The sequence below is a fragment of the Sitophilus oryzae genome, unplaced genomic scaffold (assembly GCF_002938485.1).
Source record: "Sitophilus oryzae breed Bouriz unplaced genomic scaffold, Soryzae_2.0 scaffold_1604_pilon_pilon, whole genome shotgun sequence".
In the NCBI taxonomy this organism is placed as follows: Eukaryota; Metazoa; Arthropoda; class Insecta; order Coleoptera; family Curculionidae; genus Sitophilus; species Sitophilus oryzae.
In genome coordinates, this window is record NW_022146286.1 from 511363 (window position 1) to 537794 (window position 26432).

Consider the following 26432-nt stretch of genomic DNA (forward strand, 5'->3'; position numbering starts at 1 on the left):
TCTCAAAATTTTAGCAAAAAATCATTTTTTTTGGAAATTTTCAAAGTAAAATAACTCTGTTATTTTGGACTTATTTGAAAAACGATAAAGAGAAAATATGTTTCTTTTATCGAGATCTACTACCCCTTAAAATATTTGCACTTATTTCTGGGACACCCTGTATAGGATCCTATATTTCCTACTCGGAGCAAAGTACCAGCAGGTGTTTTGCACCACTCGCATGCTCTGTCAGCACAGAAATACTAATATAGCCTGATAATAAGATTCAATCGCTTGTGGTAAAAATGCACCTTAATTAGCCGTACCGCACTTAGTATTGCGGTTTTCAGCATCGGACTGCCGAAACCACATTGTTATCACGTAAAATGATAAGAATCCTGTCGCACGCACCGCCTGCGTTCGCTCTGTCATCTCCCACGATAAGGCGTCGATCGCGTCCGACAGGAGTCAATCTCGCGGTCCATCCTCCCTGTTTCGTCGTCGTTTTCGCCTCTCGCAGAAAAATGGATAAATATCCGCGCGACATTCACGAACGAGCTATTCGAAAAACCGTACCGAAACCAGAAACAACGAGCCGATAACGCACGATTCGCACCGACTACCAAAAACGAAAAAACACGAACGAAAACACAAAAAGGCGGGCACTCAAAAAAATATTTCCGCAAAATTTCCGGTCAGTTTTATTTTTTGGCCATATTATTTATTACACCGGTTCGTTACCATATTTTAGTGACTTGGTGAAAAACTGGACACAGTGTTTTTTTTTTGTCGCGAAAGACTTTATTTTAATTTGATTTTGGTACTTTCTGTTCAGTGAATTTTTTTGTGATTTATATTGCTTCAAGATGAACACGACAGTCTTCAAGTTTTTGGCTGTAATGCTGTTGATTTTGGGGCTGCAACAACAGGTCGTGGCCAGACCAAGTATCAATAGCCGGTAAGTCCGTAAACATAAAAATATTTTTTTTATTATATCGTATCTTACATATCTCACATGAAATATAAAATTATTTATCTATATGTTCGGTCTTAGTTTTTCAATAATTTGAAATTTGGCGTAATGTTTAATTTTTGCGACGCGCTTCTGTATTTCCAGATAATACCGTATGATCGAAAAAAAGCGGCGTCCGGTTGGCTGGGAAATGACGATCAATGACATTTCCCAAATAAATTTACATATAAAATGACAGCGATCTTCATTTCATAGCCATCGTTGACGCCGTTTTTTCTCGATCATACGGTATATTAAGTTAAAAAAGTGTTTTTTTGGGGGGGGGTGGTCAAAAAATATAATTTCTTTGGATCAAACACTAGTACACTAAAATATAACAAAAATTTGACTATTTGAATTAAATAAATTAAATTTCAAATGTTTATTTCACGGAACCAAGTATTACTACAAATTGGTTCCTAAATATTATTATTTAAACTAAACAGAGGTAAAATACTTTTAAATACAGTTTGCCCTAATACAACAATTTTAACTAGTCAAATATAACAAAAATTTAAACTAGTCAAATATAACAAAAATTTTAACTAGTTAAATATAACAAAACTTTTACTGTTCCAATGAAACAAATTAAATTTCAAATGTTTTATTTCACGGAAATCAAGTATGCTACTAAAATTAGTTCCTAAATATCATTTTTTGAGGTAAATGGGGGTATAATTATTTTTAAATGTTTATTTTATTATATTTTCTCTACTTTCGATTTTTCGAAATTAGAAAAAATACACAGCTAAAGGCAAGAAAATATTATTTATTAATATACACTAAAGCTGTAAGAATTTTGTTCATTTCATATATTTGAGCGGGCCGAAAAACGCTCTTTACCATCTTTTGACGGGAGATGCACTAATATCTCACCGACACTTTACGACATCGTCTATTGATATAGAAGAAGTTTTGCTTGCCGTATCGTATCGGTGAGAACCAGCCCCTGGACAGCCCACCTGATGAAGGGTAGGCCCAGAAACCGGTTGTGGGAGTGGAGCTTGGTTCCCCCCTTTACGACAAGCAAAACAATTTTCTTTTTACTTTTTATTTTTTTTAATTTTCTCTACTTTCGATTTTTCGAAATTAGAAAAAATACACAGCTAAAGGCAAGAAAATATTATTTATTAATATACACTAAAGCTGTAAGAATTTTGTTCATTTCATTATTTTTAAATCATCATCATTTTCAGCTTATTCAGCCATTTCCAATTATGGTGTAGCCTCCCTCACATACTATGCGGGCCCAAGATATCCCTGCCAACTTCCTAATATTATGGTCCCATCTCAAGTTTGGTCTTCCTCAAGGTCTCTTAATTCCTTGGGCGACCATACTGTAATTTTTGTGGTCAATCTGTTGTCCGTTCTTCTTGTCATAATATCTTGCCCATTGCCATTTGACGGGTTTGACTCTGTATGGATGATATCTATTACTTGGGTCTTTTGTCGTATCCACTCTATTCTTTTACGGTCTCTCTTGGTTATTCCCAGCATATTTCGTTCCATTGAACGTTGTGCGACCTGCAGTTTCCTTATGATGGCCATTTTAAGTGTCCAGGTTCGCATGCATAGGCCATGATTGGTAGTACACATTGGTCGAATGTTTTCTTCTTTAGATAGAGTGGCATATTCAATATTTCAATATGATTGAGTTTCTTCCATAAATACTCCATGCTAACTTAATTATTCTGTTCATTTCTGGTAGTCGAGATCCCGAGCTGTGTATTAGTTGTTCCAAATATATATGTTCTACTATTTCCAGTGTTGTGTTATTCACTAGAATGTCCCTTCTCTCCCCTAGTTCGTTGTACATTACTTCCCCTAGTTTTTCCTAAATTTATTTTGAGGCCCACTTTATTGGTGGCTGTATTTTGTTCATTAATTTGTGTTTGTAGTTCTTCAGGATTTTTGGCAATTAGGACTATGTCATCTTAGATTGTAAGATATTCTCCATCTATTTTTAATAATCCTTTGTTGGCCCAGTCCAGTTGATGGAAGATTTCTTCTAATGTTGCTGTAAACAGCTTTGGGGATAGCGCGTCTGCCTATCATATATATCATTACTGTTGCTTCGGCTTCTTTGTATACAGGGTGGTCCGAACTGTACGGTGCCCGGGTGTGCCGCCCCCCCCCCAGGTACTGCTGGGCAACCCCCAGAGAAATTCTGAATTATGACTCTTGGCTACGTATTAATTTTTATTTGCTTGTGATGCAGTAAAAATGACGTTTTCTAGTTTTGTTTAGTTTCCGGAAACTCCGGCAGCATATTCTGCAAATACAAATAAGTAAAAATGTTCGTATAAATGTATGTCCTAAAATACTTAGTTTCGGAGATACAGGGTGTGAAAATCGGTGTTTGGGAGTTTTTTGATATGAGAAATTTGATTTTGATGTCAATGTGACTCCTGCGCGTAGAGAGAGCCACCTACATATTTTTTAACTGGTTTGAAGAGTAATATCTTTTTGTTCGTACCTGTATAAAATTAATAATAATAATAGCTCCCGTATACAGCGTTTAACGCCTTGGGAGTACAAGGTACAGCTTGCCATGCTAGAGCCGTCCGGTATACAAGGAAGGTAATGTGGCTAGCACTTCGCTTCAACCGCCCATTATTACCTCAGGATTGTGAATCCCAAGTACTCATTTAAGGCTGAGTCGACCTAGGTACCCAAATTATTTTTATTTTAATAAAAATAGTCGGCTAATGAAATGCCGGGTGTGGGATTCGAACCCACAACCTTGAGATTCGCAGACGAGAGCCTGTACCTCTACGCCACCGGGCACCCCTGCATAAAATTACTGAGTAAAAAAGTATAACACCAACCAAACACTAATTCCCCACTAGACACCTAAACACTTACATCATTAGTACATCGTTACATCACGATTCTTAAATATTATTTTAATGAGAATGAATGTAAAATAATTTCTAAACACAGTTTTCCTTAATACAAAAAACTCCTTCATACAAAATTTTAACTTGGATATGTTTGCCCTAATTAAGTGAAAATTGCTTTATATATTTTTTACAGTATTGCTGTAAATGTCATGGATTGTGATTATTATGATATACCTATCTATGAATGTACCCATTTTATAATCACACTGAATGCTAAGAGATCTCTTGCTATGTTTAAATCAAAACTTACATTCTTTTTATATTCAATTTCAGGCTTAGTAGAAATAAGCTTGTATCGTTAAAATTAGTAGTCGTGATCCTTCATAAGAGTATGAAATATTTCACAACTCTAAAATTCTCCAAAGTCGATGTCGAGACCTTTCGCAATCCCTCTCAGTATTAGTCAAAATGGACTTATATAAATTGAAAACGATGAACAATAGGAAATATTATTATTTTAATTTTCATTGGCACCAATCTGAGTGTTAGTATAAATAATGCAGTGAGTATAACTGACTCATCAAGAGATCTCCAAAACTATAAGTACTCCCAATTGACTTATATACAAATGTGAACTAGTGTGTGAACTTTAAGATGTGTATGTTTTTTTCTTCGCTTACGTTCGTGTTTGTTAATTCAACGTGTCATCGGTAGCATGTTAATTAATTTTCTCACACATGAGTGATTACATAATAAAATTTGATGTTATTTTCATTAAACAGACTCAATTTTATATCAATTTTACGTTTTTGACATTCAAAGGTTCTTAGTGAAGCTTAAAAGTAAATATTTTAAACGACAGTATAAGTATATTGAAAGAAAAATACCTCGTTTGCTGATTGACAGCACCATAATTGAATAAAAATTAGCTGGTACCGAAAGTACCGAGTAACGCGGGAAATCCGGGTTCCTTAATGGTTTGGTACCGAAATTCCCGTTTCCGCAAAACAGTTCCGGTTTCGGAAACCCTACTTCCCATATCAACATATCAACTATAGGGGCAAGACTGTGGTTTTGTCATCTACTTGTCAAATAGAAACTAACTGCATCATAACTTTGGAACCTCAGTTTTTTTTATTCTTACGTCAAAAAGCAATTTAACCACTCAACATTGGCGTAACCAGAGGGGTGCCCGGGTGTGCCCCCCCCCCTCAGGTACTGTTGGGCAACCCCCAGAGAAATCCTGAATTATGACTCTTGGCTACGTATTAATTTTTATTTGCTTGTGATGCAGCAAAAATGACGTTTTCTAGTTTTGTTTAGTTAATATTATTTTGTTGTGTTCAAAAAATGTGTTAATTTTTATTTTTTTAGAAAATTTGTAGTGTAACAGTCAAATTTCCTCGCAACGACCTCTGTGTGCTAGCTCATAAATTATCGCAAATAACTATTATTTTTGCATCATGTTTACTATAATTTTATTGTTAAATATTATTTTATTTAAATTTTACGATTATGCAACCCGATATACACCGCGATATAAATTAGTGGTTTAAATTATACTTTATGCTTAAAACTTTACGATCATTCACAAAGTCTAGAAAAATACAAATAACATTAATAGAATGCTAGAAACAGCTTGTGGTAGTCGGTTGTATCCATAGAAAAAGCCTAATAATTAGCTTATAAAACAATAAACTTTTCAAAAAATGTCTATACCTATGTGGCGGATTCATCACTCCAAAAAAATCCTTTATGGGTATTTCGCCACTGCACTGCAAGAAAATCTACAAAATAAAATAGTTATTTTTTGTAAACACTTCTGCCGTAAACCTAAACGGACACTGCTTGTCAGAAGTTATGTTTACAGTTATACAAATTTGCCTAACAAAGAAAAAAATGCTTAATGTTTCGGAAAGTTTATCTCTTTCCGTCGTCGGAAGCAAGAAAAAATACAATGAATAAAGAAAAAAACAATTTAAAATATTTAAATTCAACTATTCGAGAACACTTTACTTTTTTAAAACAGATACGTCTACAAGAAACCGTTGACGTTCTGTTAAAATGACATATCAAGTTAAACTTCAAAATTAACAATTACTACCTGATAACAATTACTTAATAAGGTAAAACCAAAAATCCCCAAACTTTCTGTATGATTATTTTTAAATTTTACTTATGTTATGTTTATATATGTTATGTTCTTTAAAATCAAAGAAGCGATTGTCATGCATTACTAACATCTACAGATGCATGAGCAATACATTTATTTTTATTAGATTGAATTAAAAAAGCCTCTTTTATTTTTCTTTTAGAGGCTATCGCTTCTTTCATTATAATTTTGGCGTTATTAAAATTTATTCTGTGCCCTGGGTCCCATGAATGCTGACAAATCTTAGATTTGTGAAAATCTCCCTTTCTTAAATAATCTTTATGTTCTTTAATTCTAACATTTAAGCAGTGTCCGTTTAGGTTTAACGCAGAAGTGTTACGCGCTATTTTATTTTTCAGATTTTCTTGCAGTGCAGAGGCGAAATACCCATAAAGGATTTTTTGGAGAAATAGACTTTTCATTTCTAATCACAATTTCTGTTGACAGATGATAATCAAAAGCCAAAATGATATTAATCGCAAATTTTGAAGTATAATTAGGGGCAAAAGTTAAAGTTTGTTAACATTTTCTACTACATTGAAATTAGAGGAACAAACGTCTACGCTAATTGAAACCACTAATTTATTCCACTAATTTCGAAGTTTTGGTTTGATTTGGTGGCTGTTGGAATGAAGCTTAAAAGTAAATATTTTAAACAACAGGGTATATTGGGAAAAAATTGTTTTCCAAATTATTTTCTCATAAAAATATCACCTGAATAGCACGTCGTCGTGTCTCTAGTACCTGAAATATGGGGATAAATTCGACAGCGAAATTAATTTCCAATTTAAAATTGATGTTTTTGCGGTTCATCTCGATAGATTGATGTTACTCGGGAGCCCTGACTTTGTCATTTGAACTATTTAATATGCCAGGTGCATATTAAAAAGAAAAAAGCTAATTTTTCATTGGTGAATTTTAACTTTTCAAAGATAACCTGATTTAATGTTACACGAAAGCAGTGATGCCAACTCATGGGAAATTTCCAGATACAGAGGGAATAAGAAAAAATTAACTGAAAATTCCACACCTGTAATTTTTAACCAATCAAAACGTGTTTTTTGACAAATCACCATGGCAACGGATAAATTTTAGTGAAAATTCCACACCTGTAATTTTTAACCAATCAAAACGTGTTTTTTTTGACAAATCACCATGGCAACGGATAAATTTTAGCGAAAATTTTTTCCTTGTGGGCACCCAACAGCCAATTATGCTGGAAATTTTTTGACGTTTATAATGACAGAATATCTTTTGAGAGTCTGGTTTATTTGTTTACATGATAATTTTGATACATTTCAATTACAAAGCTGAGATGAAAGTTTGTAAACTGCTTCCATACGCTTGACTTCGATTTCCTAGTATTCGCGGCTGTCAACTGCTTAATCTCCTGGCGAATATTTTCTTTGCTTTCATAACCAAAGCGAAACATTTTTTTTTAAGCCGCTTTGTGCCGCTTGTGCCGCTTGTGCCGCTTGACAGCTTCAAAACTGAAATAGTTATTAGGTTTGGGTGTCACTTAGTTATCATAATAACTAAATAATCAATTCGACCAAAAATCGAAAAATACATTTTAATTATTTGATTTTCAAACACAATTTGGTGTGGAATTTTCTTACCGAATACCACACGAGGTCAAATTAAATCCGGACATTTTTTCTCGCTCATGAATACTTTTAGAAAACTTTTCAAAATATTGATTGAGTGAAAACACTCAGTGCTTTTCACTCTGAGAATTGAAGATTCATTCGGTTCTGTAGAGTGGAAATTTCACTCAATCGGGTGTGGACAGAAATTGAGAAAGTATTGAGTGAAATCTGAGTGAAATTTCACTCATTTTTTTTACAGTGTACACAGTAAATTGTATTAGGTAAAAACAATAAAAAACAAACAACTAATCACGACTTGTCTCGCTCGATTTCGATCTGTTTCGGAATTTGCGACCGAGACAAGCCAAGATTTCCCGCAACATAAGAAAAGCATTGGATTTACTTCTGAAACTATTTCGAGAAATGCTTCGCGAAATGTTTCACGAAATATTTCCAGAATGATTTTTTGAAACGTTTCGGGCATAGTGTAGAGGGTGTTTAAAATTCGCGAACGTAGCATAAATTCCACGCACTGCATCAGTTTACTGTGAAAAAAGCTTGCTATTAGCGGTTCATTAATTTTATTAATGATATTACAAATTGTTTAAAATGTTTTCGAAGATTGATTAAAATTAAGAACGTGTATTAAATGTTTGATATCCTATGTTATTAATGATTTGAAATTAATATTATATTAAGTATTCTAAAATTGATAAGTGGGTTTTTTTAAATACTTGTATTATGAGTAATTAGCGCTTTAAGGAATCTGCGATTGTTTGCATTGTCAAACATACCTAGTGAAAATAATTGTTCAGTTAGATTATCATACGCTTATATACTCTTAGATAGTTAAAATGTATTAGTGGTGGGTAGACCAAACCATCAATTCGAAGTTGGTGAAAGAATACCTAAGAAGCTCAACAAATTAGGCAAAGAAAATAAAGTCCTCCTACTCTGTGTACCTGCTAACTAAGGGATAGAAGGCAATGAAAAAGCAAATGATCTACCTAGAAAAGGAGCGAACAACACTCCGCAACGCGACCAGAACCGTTCTGTTTTCCAAGCGGGAACCAACTGAAAGCGGAATTGAAAAACCTGGAAGACCACCTCCGTTACCTGGAATGCGTGTCCTCCAACGGTCTAAGGCATTCTCAGAACGACCGAGAAAAATTTAAGATTTTCCTTGATTTAAGTAAAACAATCTTCGGATTGTCACAGGGTTTCTAACAGGACACTGTCTCCTCAACGAACACCTCAGTAGACTGAAGCTGAGAAACAACGGCGAATGCAGATTCTGTGGGGAAAATGGGGAAACACCATAACATCTTATCACTGAGTGCGCTGAGACGCGGACCATGAACTTCGGTACGGCCGATGTCGAGGATATGCTGAGCTGGCCCCTGTAGAGCCGTCTCAGATACCGGCTTTTACTAAAGCCCTGAGACTGTATGATGAGTTATAACTAGTTATAACTCAAAAAAGGGGAACACACAACAGATCTTTAAGGTCGCGGTGATTAACTCCCCTTCTAAACACTCTACATTCTACAATACTATAGTAGATGGCATTGGTATCGGGGCTTTTTAGATTATTTTAAATACTGCCACAGATCTATAACTTTAAAGTATATACCAATTTTGTGTATATTAAAAACTATATCTTCAGGAGTTTCCATGCAACTTATTTATTAAAAGCTTTTTAGGACTTAATTCACATACAAACTTGAGTGTTTCAAATGAAGGCCCAATTTTGGGCTAGCAATTGTTTATTTTAAATACCTAGACAAGCACTCCCTATATTTTTAATATATTTTATAATTCTACATGAAATCCTAAACACAATCTATATCTATTGTCATATACCTAATTTTAGAAGTACATATTTGAAATAATTAAAAATGTATTCCAAAAAAAAACATATACAGAGCGAAAGAATATTTTTCAGCATCAGTGCATTTTTTCAAAAGTTAATGTTTCTTGAAAAATGTCTGGGTTTACTTATAGCCACTGGAAGAGAAATCTAAAAAACAAAAAAATATATTTTTTGTAAGCACCACTGCATAAAATCCAAACGGAAACCAGCTTGTAAGTGGCTTTTTACTAGATCTGTTCGGTGTTGAGATTTGAACACCGGTGTTAGGTGTTGATGACCACCGGTGTTTCAGTCGGTGTACCGGTGTTTATCTCAACACCGGTGTTCATTTCAACACCGGTGTTTATCTCGACACCGGTGTTCATCTACAGCACCGGTGTTTATCTTGACACCGGTCTTTACCTCAACAACGGTGTTTATCTCGGTGTCAATCGTCGATGTCGATGGTGCCGTTTGTTTGTTTTTTTAGTTTTTTAATGTAATATTTTTTAGTTTATTTTACAGCTACGAATTTTTGTTTATGTTTTGTTTTGTTTTCTATTTGTTTTTGATTAAACAATTTTTTACTTAATAGTTGTTTATCTGACGCTTCTACTTTATTTTAGTGATTAGTCTGATAGAAAATTATATTTAAATTTGAAAGCTTAAAGTCGGTGCGCTTTAATAAACTATAAAAATAAGCACCGATACGACATTATTATTATCAGGTTTATTTTGAAGTTATTAATTATCATTATTTCTTCTTTAACCCGTTTACAAAACACTGGTGTCAATATCAAAACCGGTGTCGTAGTCAAAACCGGTATCGAGATGAACACCGGTGTCCAGACCAACACCGGTGTCGAGATGAACATCGGTGTTGTAGATGAACACCGGTATCGAAATGAACACCGGTGTCGGTATCAACACCGGTGTCGATGCCAACACCGGTGTCGGTATCGACACCGGAACACTGGATAGTCTATATTTGGCTACCGGTGTCAGCCCAACACCGATGTTAAAACGGTGTTCCGGTGTTTGGAACAGGCCTCCTTTTTACTAGCAAACCAAAAATATTGCCTAACTTTTCAGGGGTATATCTCTTACCGTCAGCGTCGCTAGAAAAACAAAAAGAAAAAACTTTACAATCCTACTACAACTTTTTCAGAGGACATTTTAGTTTTTAGCAGATAGGTCAGTAGATGTATTATTTATAATAACAAATTGTAAACGTTCTATTAAAATGATATTACATGATATCAAACTTCAAATTATCAATTATTACCTGAAAACAGTGGGATTAAGCTAAAAAACCTTTTAGAAAATGTTTTAATGTACTTAAATCTTTATAATAATTTAGCCAAATCCCCAACCTGAATAATGAACAAAACATTTAAACAAAAACAGACCACAGACCACACAAAAGATATTGTTGGTTAGTAGAAGTTAGTAGTAAGTAGTCAAAGATATAGATGTAATAGTATTTTGGTTTAACAGCCACAGCTGCCAGGCTATCCGGCCGAGTGATAGAATTATCGTTTTTTAATATAAATTAAAAAAACATTACAAAATCATAAAGCTACAATAGTATACGGTTTTATATGAACTTTAATTTATTTGAAGTTTATAAAAAGCATTCATAAAAAAATAGAAATCCTTCAAATCCTTCAATTTAATAGTTGGTAGTAAGAAGTTTCACTTCAATTAGCATACCAGATATATGTAACACACGTATCACATTTTTCGCAATAAAAGTTTTCTTATTTATATCTAAAACAGAATTTTTAAAACGTAAATTCTCGCTAAAGTTTTTGAATTTTAAAATATTTTTTAGGTAGGGGAAAATTACAGTCACTCGTAAACTATAACCATTCATAACCGAAAACTTATCGCAAAGCAATATAATTTGACATCAATATTTTCCGTCAAACTTTTATTGGATTTATCATGGGAAACAGAATAAGTAGGTTATTAATAGATTTATTGATATATTTGTTAGTAATTAATTATGTTTTAACCATTTTGAATTTCAACCGTTCATCAAATATGCTTTTTTCATGTATACTTGAACTTCTTGTCTATTTAAAGTAGTTCTGGTCACAGAACTTACGTTTTAGTGTTTTATTCTCACAAAATAGCTAAAATGTTGATGTTAATTGTAAGCAACACTAAACACGAGTTTAAAATTGAAATTGTTTAAAATTGAGTTTAATTTTGCACTTTCATTTTCTTTATTTCACGATCGGACGACAGCAACTTTTGACGTTTCTTACGTCAAAACTTTATAACGTCTTGATTATATGAATCTTGCAGCCACCACAGAAGTTTGAACAATAAACCTAAAAGTTTAAAAACTTTTTGTCAGTTAGCATATTAATATGTCCAACATCCAGGAAACAACTTGTATGTAAATGAATATTAATTGATTATGCTTTGAAATGATTTATATTTTATTTGTGTGGTACGGACTTTGATTCTAGGACCCTTAATTCTACACAGCAGTAAATAATTCACCGGTGAGAAGTACAAAACATTAATTAGTTGCAGTGCTATTTATAGACTTGCCGAAAACCCACATATAACTTTTACAAAAACATTAAAATAATCTACGGCTTTCGTAGTAATGAATAATAATAAAACATGTACAGGAAAATCTAACAATATTTTTCAAGAACGTTCAATGTTTGGTAGAATATGGACATAGTTAAAAGTATAGAAAATTAAAAGAATATTAAAAAATATTTAGGTATTCTAAGCTCAAATATTCCAATTCCTGTTGTTAAGAATCCCATCAAAAATGCCAAGTTATAATTATTACAGAAATAAAGATGCCTGATACTAACAATTTGTAACAAAATTGTTGAATAGGTGCTTAAAGAGAGACAAATAAAATAAACTGACTTAGCTTTACATGAGATCTCACAACTTTTTATAGTGGAAGAATTATTGTGTTGCTAGGCTTGGCATTTCTTTACATTCTATGTTTTGATGGGATCTCATTTCTTTTTGTAGGTTATCTTCCTATTTTTTCTCGAGTAATATATTATTCAAAATAATATTAAAGAAGTTTGACTAGCAATAAATCATAAACTTTGAATTATCGTAGAGTCAGATAATACCAAATGGATTAATTCTAGTTTTCTAACGACTTGTGTTTCCGACTTTCGTTTCGTAACCTAAATATCACTATTGTAAGTATCACAACTAAGTAAATATGTTCATTATATCAAGAAAATATGCGGTTATCAATAAATTTTCACTTAATTGGTTTTATCCGGCTTGTACGAATTTTCGAAAACGCAAATTGCAATTCTCAAAGTGGCAAATTCTGATGAAATCTGACGAAGGATCGCATGATTTCTACTGACCTCTCGCATCAATTAGACTATGTTGAGTATTGAACGACCCAAAGATAATACCATATATAAATCCAAATTTATTTTAGAAATTATTAAAAAATTCATAATTTATTAATTCATGAATTAATAAATGCCTTAATTACTTAATTCTACTCTTATACATACACTTAGGCACTACGATTGTGTTCAGATTCAATTTTATTCAGAAAATATTCTTAGTTTACAAATGATGATAAATGAAGCAAACCTCAAGCTTAAATATAGAAATAATTCGATACCAGGTGAAACTAGAGTTTCCATTAGAAAAACACCTTTTACGACTGCTTATCCCTCTCCTGGTAATATTATCTCCTTACAAGTCCGCCGATTTTATAAAAGAACTATAAATCAAATCCTTCAACAGTCTTATCAATTATTCATGGGATAAATTGGTTATTTTAGATAGACAGATAAATAAAATATGAGGTAAAATATAAAAAATTGTGCCATAAATACAGGGTGTCATTGAAATGGCGTAAAAAAAATCGCGGGGCGATAGTACTCCTAAAAATAGTAAAAAATGATCCTGAATATAGGGCGGAAAATGCATATTAAGGGAGTTAGGGGCACTGAAAGGGTGAACTTAAAAAACGTTTTTTTTGAAATTGTAGGCTTAAAAAACGAGATAAAATTTTGAAAAAAAATCCTCTGCCATAAATTTTGACCCTAAATCAAATGGTGACACTGAAAAATTATTTGGAAAAGCGGAAAGGGTAGTTTTTCCAAGGGTAAGGGGTTGTTTCGTGAATAACTTTTTTGAGGTTATTTTTTTTGCAACGTGGGTTCATGTTTTGAAAACTACATACCCTTTCCTACAAAAAAGGTACTCTCGTTGCACATCGCCCAGAGTGATGGTTTTCGAGAAAATTGAAGGCAAAGAGTTTGCTCTGATATGTTGCTAACTGGTTAATCAACATAAATTTATAAAAGTTATGGCGGTTCAAAAGTAACCAAGTAGTTATTAAATAATTAATTGGAATATCAAAATTTCATGATTTTTAAAACATCGTTGTGCTTTAAAAACGAAATAAACCAATTACCAAAATTCCTTATTAAAATGACGCATTCCTTAATTCATTGACCACTATTCATTTCAGTGCAGACATCTGCTCTTCGTCTCCAAAATCTGCGTACCCTGTGGAATATCCTTGGTGTTGTCCGAATTTCATTGGAACAGTCAATAATGCGTTGCCGTAGTTGCTCTTCAATATTAATCGGTACTGAGTAAACCATCGGTTTGTTATTTCGTTTTTTAAAGCAATAAGATGTTTTAAGAATAATGAAATTTTGATTTTTCAATTAATTATTTGATAGCTAATTGGTTACTTTTGAACCGCCATAACTTTCATAAGTTTATGTTGATTAACCAGTTAGCAACCCATCAGAGGAAACTCTTTGCTTTCAATTTTCTCGAAAACCATCACTCTGGGCGATGTGCAACAAGAGTACCTTTTTTGTAGAAAAAAGTATGTAGTTTTCAAAAAATGAACAATGACACCCTGTATAGTGAAATTGTATAGTAATGAAATTTCGACATCAATAATTTTATTATCGATTCTGTACGTATAATATATAATAAAAACAAAGAAATTAATGTATGATCAAAAACCTTAAAACCCATTATAAGAACGGAGGACCACCGACCTCATAAACCGGCAAATATAAAATACAAAGTTAGACTGGAGAAAATGTCCCCTTGTTGAACCCTAAAATATCATGGTTCGAAACCTAAAAAAAACAATTATTTCCTAAAATATTTGAAGAAATCGAATTTTTCCAATTTTTTTCCCTACTTTTCCTGCTTTACAAGTGTTACTGTCATCAGATTATTTTCGATTGAATGTTTTCTTTCTTAGCAACCATCATCAACTTTATTTTATTAATACGGACCTGTATTTTTTACTTTGTCACTTATTTACTAATAATTACATATTAATAATATCTACCATACAGATTCCTGAGCAATACATTTACTTATATTTAATTAAATTTAAAAGGGATCATTTATTTTCTCTTTAGCCGGCTATCGGTTCTTTCATTATCAAGTCTACTTTAAAGCCTGTGTCCTAAAATACATAGGACATGTCCCTTTTAGATCCGCCACAAAGACGTACATTGTTTAAATATTCCGTTGTTTATAAATATTCATGTTCCCTGTGTGATTTTCAAATTATTATTCACAGAAATGACAGCTCTACATTAGGAAAAACTACAGATTTATATGGAATTCATTAAGATCTATTTCATTGAATAGTTTCGAGAATAAAATATTTCGAAAAGTAATTCATTTTATCAGTTCCGATTTTAGGAAGTTAATATTTTTTATATAAACACGAATTACTTTCGTTTTTGGTTAGGCTAAAATGACATTGCAAAATAAACATAATGTATCATATCATAATAATGATGATTATTACAAATGTAAAATAACTGTTTGAAGTATGATTTTCAACTACAGTCTATATGTAATATTTAGGCACAATAGTGATATTATTAATAGCTATAGTAATCTAGTAACATGAACATTTAAAACACCTCCACTGGAAAGGTCGGGTATTTATGAAATTTCTTGTAAAGATTGTAATCAGAAATATGTTGGGCAAACTAGAAAATCAATATTAACTAGATTTAAAGAACATTTAGCTCAGATAAGATATGGTAGACCGGATAAATCTTGCGTTGCCGAACATATTGTTGATAAAGAACATTGTATAGATCTTAATAATTTAAAATTAATTAAACAAGTCCCAAATTACAGGCAATTAGATGCATATGAAAGCATCAGAATTAATAAATGTAAAGATAGTATGAACAGAGACAACGGTCCAATTCCTTCAAGTTCTTTGTTCCTACTACTCTAGTGGCGGAAATCTAACTGTTACGCTCAGTGGGCTCTGACTCGGTTGGCTAAATTTTGCCACACCCACTCGGTGCTCACTGAGCGAGTATATAAACGCTCAACTTGTAGATTGTACTTTAGTTTATAATCATCTGCTGATGATACTAACATGGTTAGCGAAATGCGCGTCCAGTGTAAAAGTAAAAGTGTTTTGGTGTATTGTGGTGATTTAGTGTTTTTATTTTGATGCACATTTACTAATTTAAAAATTTCAATCTGAGAAGCCAGATAAACAGAGCAACGGCCATGTCAGGATGTCTGAGCCAAATAGTGTGGATAAACCTCTTCATGCGAACAGACAGCAAAATTAAAATTTATACATACATACTGCCATTACTCGCTGACGAGTATTCGACATGCATCAGAAGATGGTCACGCACGGCGTTTTCTTTCATGAGCTTTTCTGTGACTGAAAAGCCCGATACGTGATGTTATTTGCCTACCGCACTCCGGACATTCAAAAATCTCATTACTATGTTGCCTCTTTACTTTTTGGTTGTTTTGCTACCGTTAACTGAGCTTACAGTTCTTCTCCATTGAGTTCTATTGTGGACTGCTTCTTCACACTCATTCTGCATGTTAATCCCCTTCAAGTTTTCGTGGAAAATGTCCTTGTACCTTTTGAGTTGTCCAGCCGGCCTCCTCTTACCGCCTACAAGCTCACCGTATAGCAGAGATTTTAGTATGCGGTTTTCTTCATACGTGCGGCATTCTGCATACGTGACCAGCCCATCTTAAGCGGGATTTTGTAACCATGACTTTAATACTCTCGCAGTTAGCTTTTTCATGGACCGATACGTTTAAGACATGATGGAACCACCAGATTCTTAAGAGTTATCAAAGGTGTCTCTGTTGCAACTTGTTTAATGCGTTCATGTGTCGACGGTACGGCACCCAGGTTTCGCTCCCATGTAAGATGGTGGGGATTATAATTATTGCTCGGTACACTGCAAGTTTTGTTTTTACACTCAAGTCATGATTGTAGAAAACCCTGTCTTTTAATTTCCAGAACGCTCTTGAGGCGCTGCTAATCTTGCTGAATTTCAGAGTCGATATTGGCCTTTTCCGAAATCAAACTGCCGAGGTAATTGAATTCCGCCTCATATTCTAATAGTTCTTCTCCGATTTTTACAGCATTGTTATGATATTATATAGTTTTACAAGTTTTTGGTTTAAATAAATTGTGTAGTGATACTTTAGGCTTAAAAATGTTTACTAGCAGACCTTGCAGTCGAACACTGTTCTTTTTAGAACATCTTTTAGTGCGAAGTATACAAGTTAGCTTAATGACCGTAAAAAACTTATCGCCCCTTTATTAGAATATTTTGAACGGGAAAGCGGTAGTAATGGCCCCTTATGTCTCTTAAGTGCTGTTAAGAAGGCGATATATTTATAATTATTTATTTTTGTTTTCTAAAATATTTTGATTAAAAGAAAATATGTAACAGTGTGCAACGCTGTGCCGGTCAAGCTTAATCACGTGACTAAAAGTTTATTTAATATGAACTATAGGTTGTTACTTAATTGAAAAACACTTAATATAAAATTTATAGGATATACTGGTAAAACAAGGCAAGGGTCGATGCCCAAGAGGACAAAACATTCTAAAAAGAAATATCATATTCTCTAGACGATTGTGCCATTATTTCGCGTTTCTTTTATGATTCGAAATGAAAAGAAAAAGACTTGAAATCAAAATAATAATTGAGATTTCAACTAAGAATTCTGATTTATGATACAACATAATTGATTTTTAGCATAAAACTCTCTCTGGACTCGTGAACTTGGCAAGTACACCAATATTTGCATACTTGGCAAGTATAGCATTTTTTAAACAACATTCGCAAGCTTGGCGCTCACACGATGCGATGAGTAAAAAATAATTGCACAAGTAAGCCACTCACACAATATGGCAAGTATATGCCAATAACAAATTGTTTGCCAAGTACACGAGTCGTTTGAGCCCGGCATTTTTAAGACAAAGCGATTTTAATGATGTAAGTCATTTGAATTAAGTCCTTGTTTGAAAACTGACTTACAAAAAGAATTAAGCCATTAAAAAAACTTAAATCTTTTAAAAGATTTAAGTCTTCAGTCGAAGGGAAGAATAAGAACTTCCACTAGCCATAGCCTTTATTCTTTATTGACTATGAGGAGGCTTTTTTAAGGCTTTCGACTCGATATATCCTAAAGCTGTTTAAAGCAATACTAGAAGAAATCTAGTGTGTATCTGAATGTGGACACTTCGCCGATTGCTGCGCATACCCTGGACGGAGCATGCAACAAATGATGAAGTCCTAAGAAGAGCCAGACTAGACGCAGGCAACTAATGGATACCGTAAAACAACGCAAAGTATCATATCTAGGACATATATTAAGGGGACGTCAATACCCTATACCCAGGTTGATACTGCAGGGAAAGATTGAAGGCCGACGGGGACCGGGTCCAAAACAGCATTCTTGGCTTCGCAACATAAGAAACTGGAGTGGCATACCTGACGCCGCAACCACATTTCGACGAGCCGAAGAGGGCACATTAGTCATCTTATAGCCATAAAACAGACGAATGATCGCCAACGTGCGGCATAGCACATGGCACCCAAAGAAGAAGAGGAAATCTTCTACAAACTCGACTGGACCAACAAAGGATTAAGTATAGATGGAGAATATCTTAACCATCTAAGATTCGCTGATGACATATAGTCCTAATTGTAAATATATCCTGAAAAACTACAAGCACACGACCAATGGGTACTACCAGTTATGACGTATACGAAACCTGGAAATTTAAAACGGACATCATAAGGAAACTGCAGGTCGCACAACGCTCAATGAAACGAAATATGCTGGGAATAACCAAGAGATACCGTAAAAGAATAGAGTGGATACGACAAAAGACCCAAGTAATAGATATCATCCACAAAGTCAAATCCCTCAAATGGGAATGGGCAGGACACCTGGCAAGAAGAACGGACAACAGATGGAGTACAAAAATTACAGCATGGTACCCACGAGGAATTAAGAGACCTAGAAGAAGACCGAACCTGAGATGGGACCATGATATTAGAAAATTAGCAGGGATAACTTGGACCGACATAGCCACCCAGACAACACAGTGACATTTTAAAGACATCTATAAGACAACTTATTTCAACATTACTGACATATCAAAGACGTCTATTTTCGCCTTTAGACGTATTAAAGGCATCTTCCCAACGTCTGATGTTAAAAAACCCAACACCTTTAAGACGTCTTGAGTACAATGTCTTTAAGATATATTTTAACAATGTACTAAAGATGTCTTTTAATATGAATGAAAATGGGAGGCAATTGTGAATTATAAATTAAAACATCTTCTTGGACTGGCATTGTCTTTAATTTTTAAACTAAGCATGTTTGTCTCAGATGTTACACTGACCAATATGAAGTGAACAGTTAACATTTTATAATAGTGATATATCTGACCGAAACGTTATGTATTGGTATTTTCTTCTTGGACAACCACTGGAGAGACATCTTCAGATGTGTTATCATGCGCATCATACCTATTAACGTTTATAGGACACAGAACTGGATAAAATATTACTTTTATAGTAGGATCACTCTAAAGTTGAAAGTGGACTCTGACCCTAAGATTTTAAAAATGTATACAGGGTGACAATTTGAAAACGAACAGTATTTAATATTGCCTCAACCGATGATAGTATGAAAATTTTTGGCGAAACACGTCAATTTACATATCAGGGGGGACAATATTTGAGAACCCCAGGGCACCTACCCCTAAAATTTTAAATAGCAACCCCTATTTCTTTTACCATTTTTATGTTTCTTATACAATTCTACATAAACTGCATTATTTTTTTGAGAATTTTATAAGGAACAAAACTTCAAAAATGGTAAAAGAAATAGGATTGCCATTTAAATAGGGTTAGGTGCCCTGGGGTCAAAAGGTTGAAAGTAACACGACAACAAATGCCTCAAAAATTGTCCCCCCTTGATATGTAAATTGACGTATTTCGCCAAATTTTCATACTATCATCGGCAGAGGTAATATTAAATACCGTTCGTTTTCAAATTTTCACCCTGTATGTTACTGTAAATGTCCGAAATGCGGTAAAACCTAGGATAAGCGCGCTAAACCTAGGATTTACCAAAAACATTAACTAATTAGGTTAGCCCGGTTATTTGGAGGGTGTTAATGCATTGGTTAGCCTGGTTATTTGGGGATGTTAATGCATTGGTTTGGTTTGGACGCATGGACACTGAAGGTAGCAACAATAAACCGAATTGAAGCCTTCGAAATGTGGACCCTACGACGAATGCTAAGAGTGCCCTGGGGCGACCGTGTTAGGAATGAAGACATTCTCAGAAGAGCTGGTCTGGAACAACGTGAACTCTTCGAAATCATCAAGAAGAGGAAAATAGCCTATTTGGGACACATACTACGTGGAGAACGCTATCACTTTCAGCGTCTGATTCTCCAGGGTAAAATAGAGGGGGGCAAAAGGGGGATAGGACGAAGGAAGCTATCCTGGCTGAGAAATATTCGTCATTGGACAGGCATACAGGACTTCCAAGCACTCCAAGTCGCGGCAGTTAACAGAACCATCTGATGAGGAAGAAAAAGATGAACGCCTAGCAGGAATCTGCACGGCATCTTAAGAAGAAATGCATTGGTTAGGTGGTTATTTGGTGGGGTTGGTTGGTTTTTACTACCACTTGCTTTTGGTAAATCCTAGGTTTTACCGCATTTCGGACATTTACAGTAACATATACATTCTGCACCCATTCTCCTATCCCTGTGCCCTGCACTAACTTAGGCAGGTCCTTGATAGGATGGGAGCATAGTTCCTCCGGTTCTAGCCTAGCTTTCCCAAATAAAAAGTGTCGCTTGCGATCCAGAGCCTCGCAGTGACATATTATGTGCTACGCTTTTTCAGGATCTTTATCGCAGAGTCTGCAGCAAATACTTCCTTGGTACAGGTTGAGCTTCTTCAGGTAACACTTGACAGCCATGTGTCCTGTCAAGAGGCCTGTCGTAATCCGCAATTTATTCCTGCTAAGCATTAGCAGTTCTTTTGCGGTTTTAGAGCTAGGATATAAGCCTTGCTGTGCCTGTGCTCCTGTCTGTTTCTCCAGTGGGCATTCTGCTTTTCCCTGATCTACAGTTTTTGTGCACTACGGGCCATACATTTGGGTATTCCCAGTACTGGCTCTGGACCAAGATAGGATGCCGATGATCCTTGCCTAGCTAGCTCATCGGCTTTTTCGTTGCCTTGGATCCCGCTGTGGCCCGGCACCCAGAATAATTTAATTCTGTTCCTTGGAGCCAGAGCTCCCAGTTCACCTAGGCATTCCCAGACGAGTCTCGACGATACCTTTGGGCTCATAAGCGCACCAAGTGCCGCCTGACTGTCTGAGCATATATTGATGAGCTTATATGAATAAACTCTTCTATTGTTTTCTCTTGCACATTGTAGAATGGCGAAGATTTCTGTCTGGAATACGGTTGAGTGTTTACCCAAGGAAAAGGATAAACTTACCCTTGGTTTTCCCCAAATACTCCAGCTCCTGTTCCTTCAGCGGTCTTTGACCCGTCTGTATACCAGGTTAGTCCATCCTGAAGGAATGTTATATCTGTCCACATGCCTCGATCCATTTTGTTCACCTCGAATGGTTTGTGGTAGTGATAAAGAGTCATTTGGTCCTATCTCATTTGGAGTAGATAAAATTTCCCATCTTCTGTCCTATTTCCCAGAGTCAAGACACTTTCTTGTCGATAGAGTCCCATTCTTGCTTCCGCCTGGATCACTATGTGAAGAGGCGGAAGGTCCAAGCGCCTCCATTGATGCAGTGGGCGTTGATTTCATCGCCCCTGTTATGCTCGGACAAGCAAGTCTTTGCACCTTGCTGAGGCTGAGCATTGTTGTTTGTTGCATTACCTTAGGCCACCATACCAAGGATGCATATATTACTGAAGGCCTCACCACTCCACTGTACAGCCAGTGCACCATCTGTGGTCTGAGGCCCCAGATTTGTCCATGAAGTCGTTTGACTACCGCTAGTGTAGTCACCGCCCTCCTTGTGACATTTTCCAAATGTTGGTTCCAGGTCAGTTTGGTATCAAGCGTGATTCCTAGATACTTGACCTCCCCCGAGAGAGGAATCTCATCACGGCAGAGTCTTAGAGGGCCTAGTCCCTCAAGTATTCTGCGCTTGATGAAGGGGATTATTACGGTCTTTGTAGGACTAGTATTTAGTCTCTCCCGTGTCACCCATGATTCCACAATCTTGAGCCTGATTCCAATCTTAAAACACGAGTTGCGCGAATCATAATGATTTTTTGTTAACGAGTTTATAATTATAATATAATAACTTTCGAACGGTGAGATTTACAAAAAATTGTATGAGATCTTTTTGTAGAGAATTCAATTTTTTACGAACATATGAGACGAGATGTTTTTTCCAAATAGTAGATACCGAGACATGATTTTTTCTTTCTAATAATTAGGAAAAAATAGAACACGGAAAGGCGGAGGACCTCCCTATTAAAATTAAGAGCCCATACTTGGAGAGAATTTTTGAGGTGTCTACCAACCTTTTTTCAGAGTATAAAGTGAAAAAATAGTCGATTTTTTTTGACCCACCCTGCTACATATTGATAGAATATTATCTTCCTTATATAAAGTGGCATTCTAGATTTGAAAATGATTGAGTTGCGTCCAAATATGTACTCCAAACTCCAAAACTAACTTAAAAATAAGACAAATTACATAATAATATTGATTCTCATAGTACTCTCAGACTCACCAATATTTTAAATAATTGCTATGACAAACCTTCCTCCGTATGCATACTGATTTTGTTCCACTTTTCGTTATATGCGAAAGAAAATATTTTCAAAAAACTAATCTGTTATTATATTCAGATGAAGCTACTTCGGGTTAAACTAAGATTGAATTCAAATCCCCCTTTTATCCCAAAATAACATTTTTAAAATAAACATTTAAAAACCATCAGACAGGATTTTATAATATACAGCGTGATTTGCAAAAGTGGCTCACTTATAGGGGTGAGCCAATTTTGTTAAATTAAAATTATTGAATTACTAATATCGCTATTAAAAAATAGGGGTTGATGGTATAAGGGTGAAAATTTGCATGTATTTTTAATACCACATCATAAAAAAATGAAAATAAAAAATTGGTGTGGGCCACTCTTATCACTTAGGGGTATTAAATATAGATAACAACCTACTCTCATACCTACTAAATATACATATAAAATTTCATAAAAATCGATCAAGCCGTTTCTGAGGAGTATGGTAACAAAAAAAAACCTCTTAAAAAATAAGGGTTGATGGTAGAAGGGTGTAAATTTAGGGATGTATGTATTTTTTAATGCCAAATCATAAAAAAATAAAAATAAAAAATGTTGTCCAAAAAATACAAAAAAATTGAGGTGGGCCAAACTTATCACTTAGGGGTATTAAAAATAGATAACAACCTACTCTCAAGACCTACTAAATATACATATAAAATTTTATAAAAATTGGTTAAGCTGTTTCGGAGGAGTATGGTAACAAATAATTAAAAAAAAACTCTTAAAAAATAAGGGTTGATGGTAGAAGGGTGTAAATTTAGGGATGTATGTATTTTTTAATGCCAAATCATAAAAAAATAAAAAATTTTGTCCAAAAGATACAAAAAAATTGAGGTGGGCCAAACTTATCACTTAGGGGTATTAAAAATAGATAACAACCTACTCTCAGACCTACTAAATATACATATAAAATTTTATAAAAATTGGTTAAGCTGTTTCGGAGGAGTGTGGTAACAAAAAATTAAAAAAACAACGCCTATTAAAAAATAGGGGTTGATGGAAGAAAGGTTAAAATTTAAGGTTGTATGTATTTTTTTAATGCGAAATCATAAAAAATAAAAACAAATTGTACAAAAAATAAAAAGAAATTGGGGTGGACCACCCTTATCACTTAGGGGTATAAAAAATAGATAGCAACCTATTGTTAGACCTACTGAATTCATTCAGTAAGTCTGACAATAGCTTGCTATCTATTTTTTATTTTTTGACTGATTTTCAAATCAGTTAAGCCGTTTCGGAGGAGTACGTAACTAAAACTATGACACTAGAATTTTAAATATTAGATATAGGTACCAAATTTGTTTTTTTTTATCTGAAAAAATAAAAAAGTTATAGGGGCTGAGCCACTTTTAAAAAACACCCGGTATAAATTTGTGACTAATATATTTCCTTCTAACAAAAATATAACAAATTTTCTCAATAAAACGTAATAGGATATAAAATTTAGTTTGCTCTTATAAACCAACATTTACGTTAATATTTTTGCTAAGAATATTTTAACGATTCTCGGAAGTTAATGGAAATTTGGGGAGTTAGTAGTATAAATAGTTGTGTTAAGTGCGGTCATTTTGAATTAAACTCCTTAACTTCGCAAAATTACTTCCAAAATTATTTCAGTGGTCTATAAAGTGCGAAAGGTTAGAGGTTTAGAGGTGCAATGTCAACATTGTGAAATACTTTCATCAAACTTTAATTTTTTTTTCTGTAAATTTGGACCATCCTTTTGTAGAATGTAGAATGTTTAGGAGAGGAGTTAATCACCGCGACCTTACAGATCTATTGTGTTGTCTATTGTGTATAACGAGTTGTAACTCATCATACAGTCTCAGGGCTTTACCAAAAGCCATTATCTGGGACGGCTCCACAGAAGCCAGCTCTTCATCCTCGACATCAGCCGTACCAAAGGCATGGCAATGGCACGAACGATCGTTCTTTCGGCGCACTCAGTGATAAGGTGTTCTAGTGTTTCCCCATTTTCCCCACTGAATCTGCAATCGCCGTTGTTTCTCAGCTTCAGCCTACTGAGGTGTTCGTTGAGGAGACAGTGTCCTGTTAAAAACCCCTTGACAATCCGAAGACTGTTTTTACTTATATCAAGTAAAATCTTTGATTTTTCTCGGTCCTAAGTTCTGAGTAACTTTTTTGAGTGTCTTATATAGACCGTTGGAGGACTCCCATTCCAGGTTACGGATGGAGTCTTCCAGGTTCTTCAGTTCCGCTTTTAGTTGGTTTCCGCTTGGAAAACAGAACGGTTCTGGTCCAGTTAGTGGAATGTTCGCACCTTTTGCTAGATCATTTGCTTTTTCATTGCCGAGTAGGAGGACTTTATTTTCTTTACCTAATATGTTGAGCTTCTCTAGGCATTCTTTGACCAACTACGAATTGATGGTTACTGAGTTGATCGCGTTTAGTGCTGCTTGACTATCGGATAAGATAGCTATTTCCTGTTTCGATAGTTCTAATAAAGTTTCATCTAAGATATAAATCTTTCGATAGCGTAGATTTCTGCATGAAGGATGGTGGAGTAGGATGCCCATTGATTCAGAGTATATTGTTTTCGGCCTAAATACTCCTATCCCTGTCCCAACTTTGGTTTTGGAAACATCAGAATACTACTTTATGGTATGGTCTTTTACATGTTGAGCAAACGTTTCTTCTTTCCAATCTTTTTTATTACTCAATACTACAGTGAGGTGTTTTTCAAAGTAAATTCTTGGTATGTCATCCACTGGGACTTGGAGAAGTGGATTTTTTTAGGGTGTTCCCTTTAAAATTACACTTTGTCTGTCTATATTTATAAACTTTAGATATTCCATGTAGATGCCCGGTGGCCTAGAGGTACAGCTCTCGTCTACCAATCTAAGGGTTCCAATCCTACAGCCGGCACATCATCAGCCGACTATTTTTAATAAAAATAAAAATAGTTTGGGTACCTAGGTCGACTCAGCCTAAAATGAGTACTTGGGATTCACAATCCTGAGGTAATAATAGGCGGTTGAAGCGTAGTGCTAGCCACATTACCTCCCTTGTATACCGAACCGATCTAGCATGGCAAGCTGTACCTTGCTACTCCCCAGGCGTTAAACGCTATATACGGGAGCTATAAGCTATTATTATTAGATATTCCATTACACGCAGACCAGGGGTGGATGGGCCATATGGGAAAACGGGAAAATTCCCGGTGGGCCGGTGGGCCGGTCCCGATCAGAGCTCAAAAAAGATTGGATTAGCAAAAATTAAATGCTTCATCTTCTAACTAAAGTGACGTAAGATCCTTAGTGACTCCATAACTAACTAATCAATTTGCATCAGTATAATCGTCAGTTGCTTTTAAACATAAACACCAGTTTGTAAAATAACTATTGTAAAATGTCTTTCTCTGAGACACTTATAATTTTAATAATCATCTGTTCGGTTTGCAAATTTTATTTACTAATTTTTATTTTTGAAATTTTTTTATTATACAAGGTGAGTCTATAAGTGCAAATAGTTTCAGGGCTAGTAGATCTCAATAAAATAAACATAATATATTCTCTTTATCGAGTTTCAAATAAGTCCAATCGAGTTATTAAAGTTTGGAAATTAAATACAACATTTATTTTTAAAAAAATTTGAGCCACCTCAATTTTTCGGTATTTGCATCTCTTTTAGTTCCGTAATATCAGACATTAAGAAACTATACCGTGGGATAATGTGCTTATTTAAGACTCACCCTGTATAGTTTTACCCACTATTCTTTTAGTAATAACTAATAAATATGACTGACGGCAGCAAAAAAAAAGGATGAATAGCATTAGGTAAATTTAAATAGTCTCGATCTAAATGTA

The 26432-nt window shown here is 34.6% G+C and overlaps 2 protein-coding genes across 2 annotated transcripts in view; both read left to right on the forward strand.

Moving 5' to 3' along the window:
• Positions 1–474: 474 nt before the first annotated feature.
• The window catches only part of LOC115880018, a gene marked incomplete in the record, with an annotated part of 71768 nt that continues 45810 nt past the window's right edge, over positions 475–26432 (forward strand). Inside the window, 1 exon segment of the mRNA XM_030897123.1 lies at positions 475–798.
• LOC115880019 overlaps positions 776–26432 on the forward strand; it is a 59401-nt gene continuing 33744 nt past the window's right edge. Inside the window, exon 1 of the mRNA XM_030897124.1 lies at positions 776–937. Within this exon, the coding sequence (XP_030752984.1) occupies positions 846–937 (92 nt within the window). The 5' untranslated portion in view covers positions 776–845. The remainder of the gene's footprint in view (positions 938–26432) is intronic.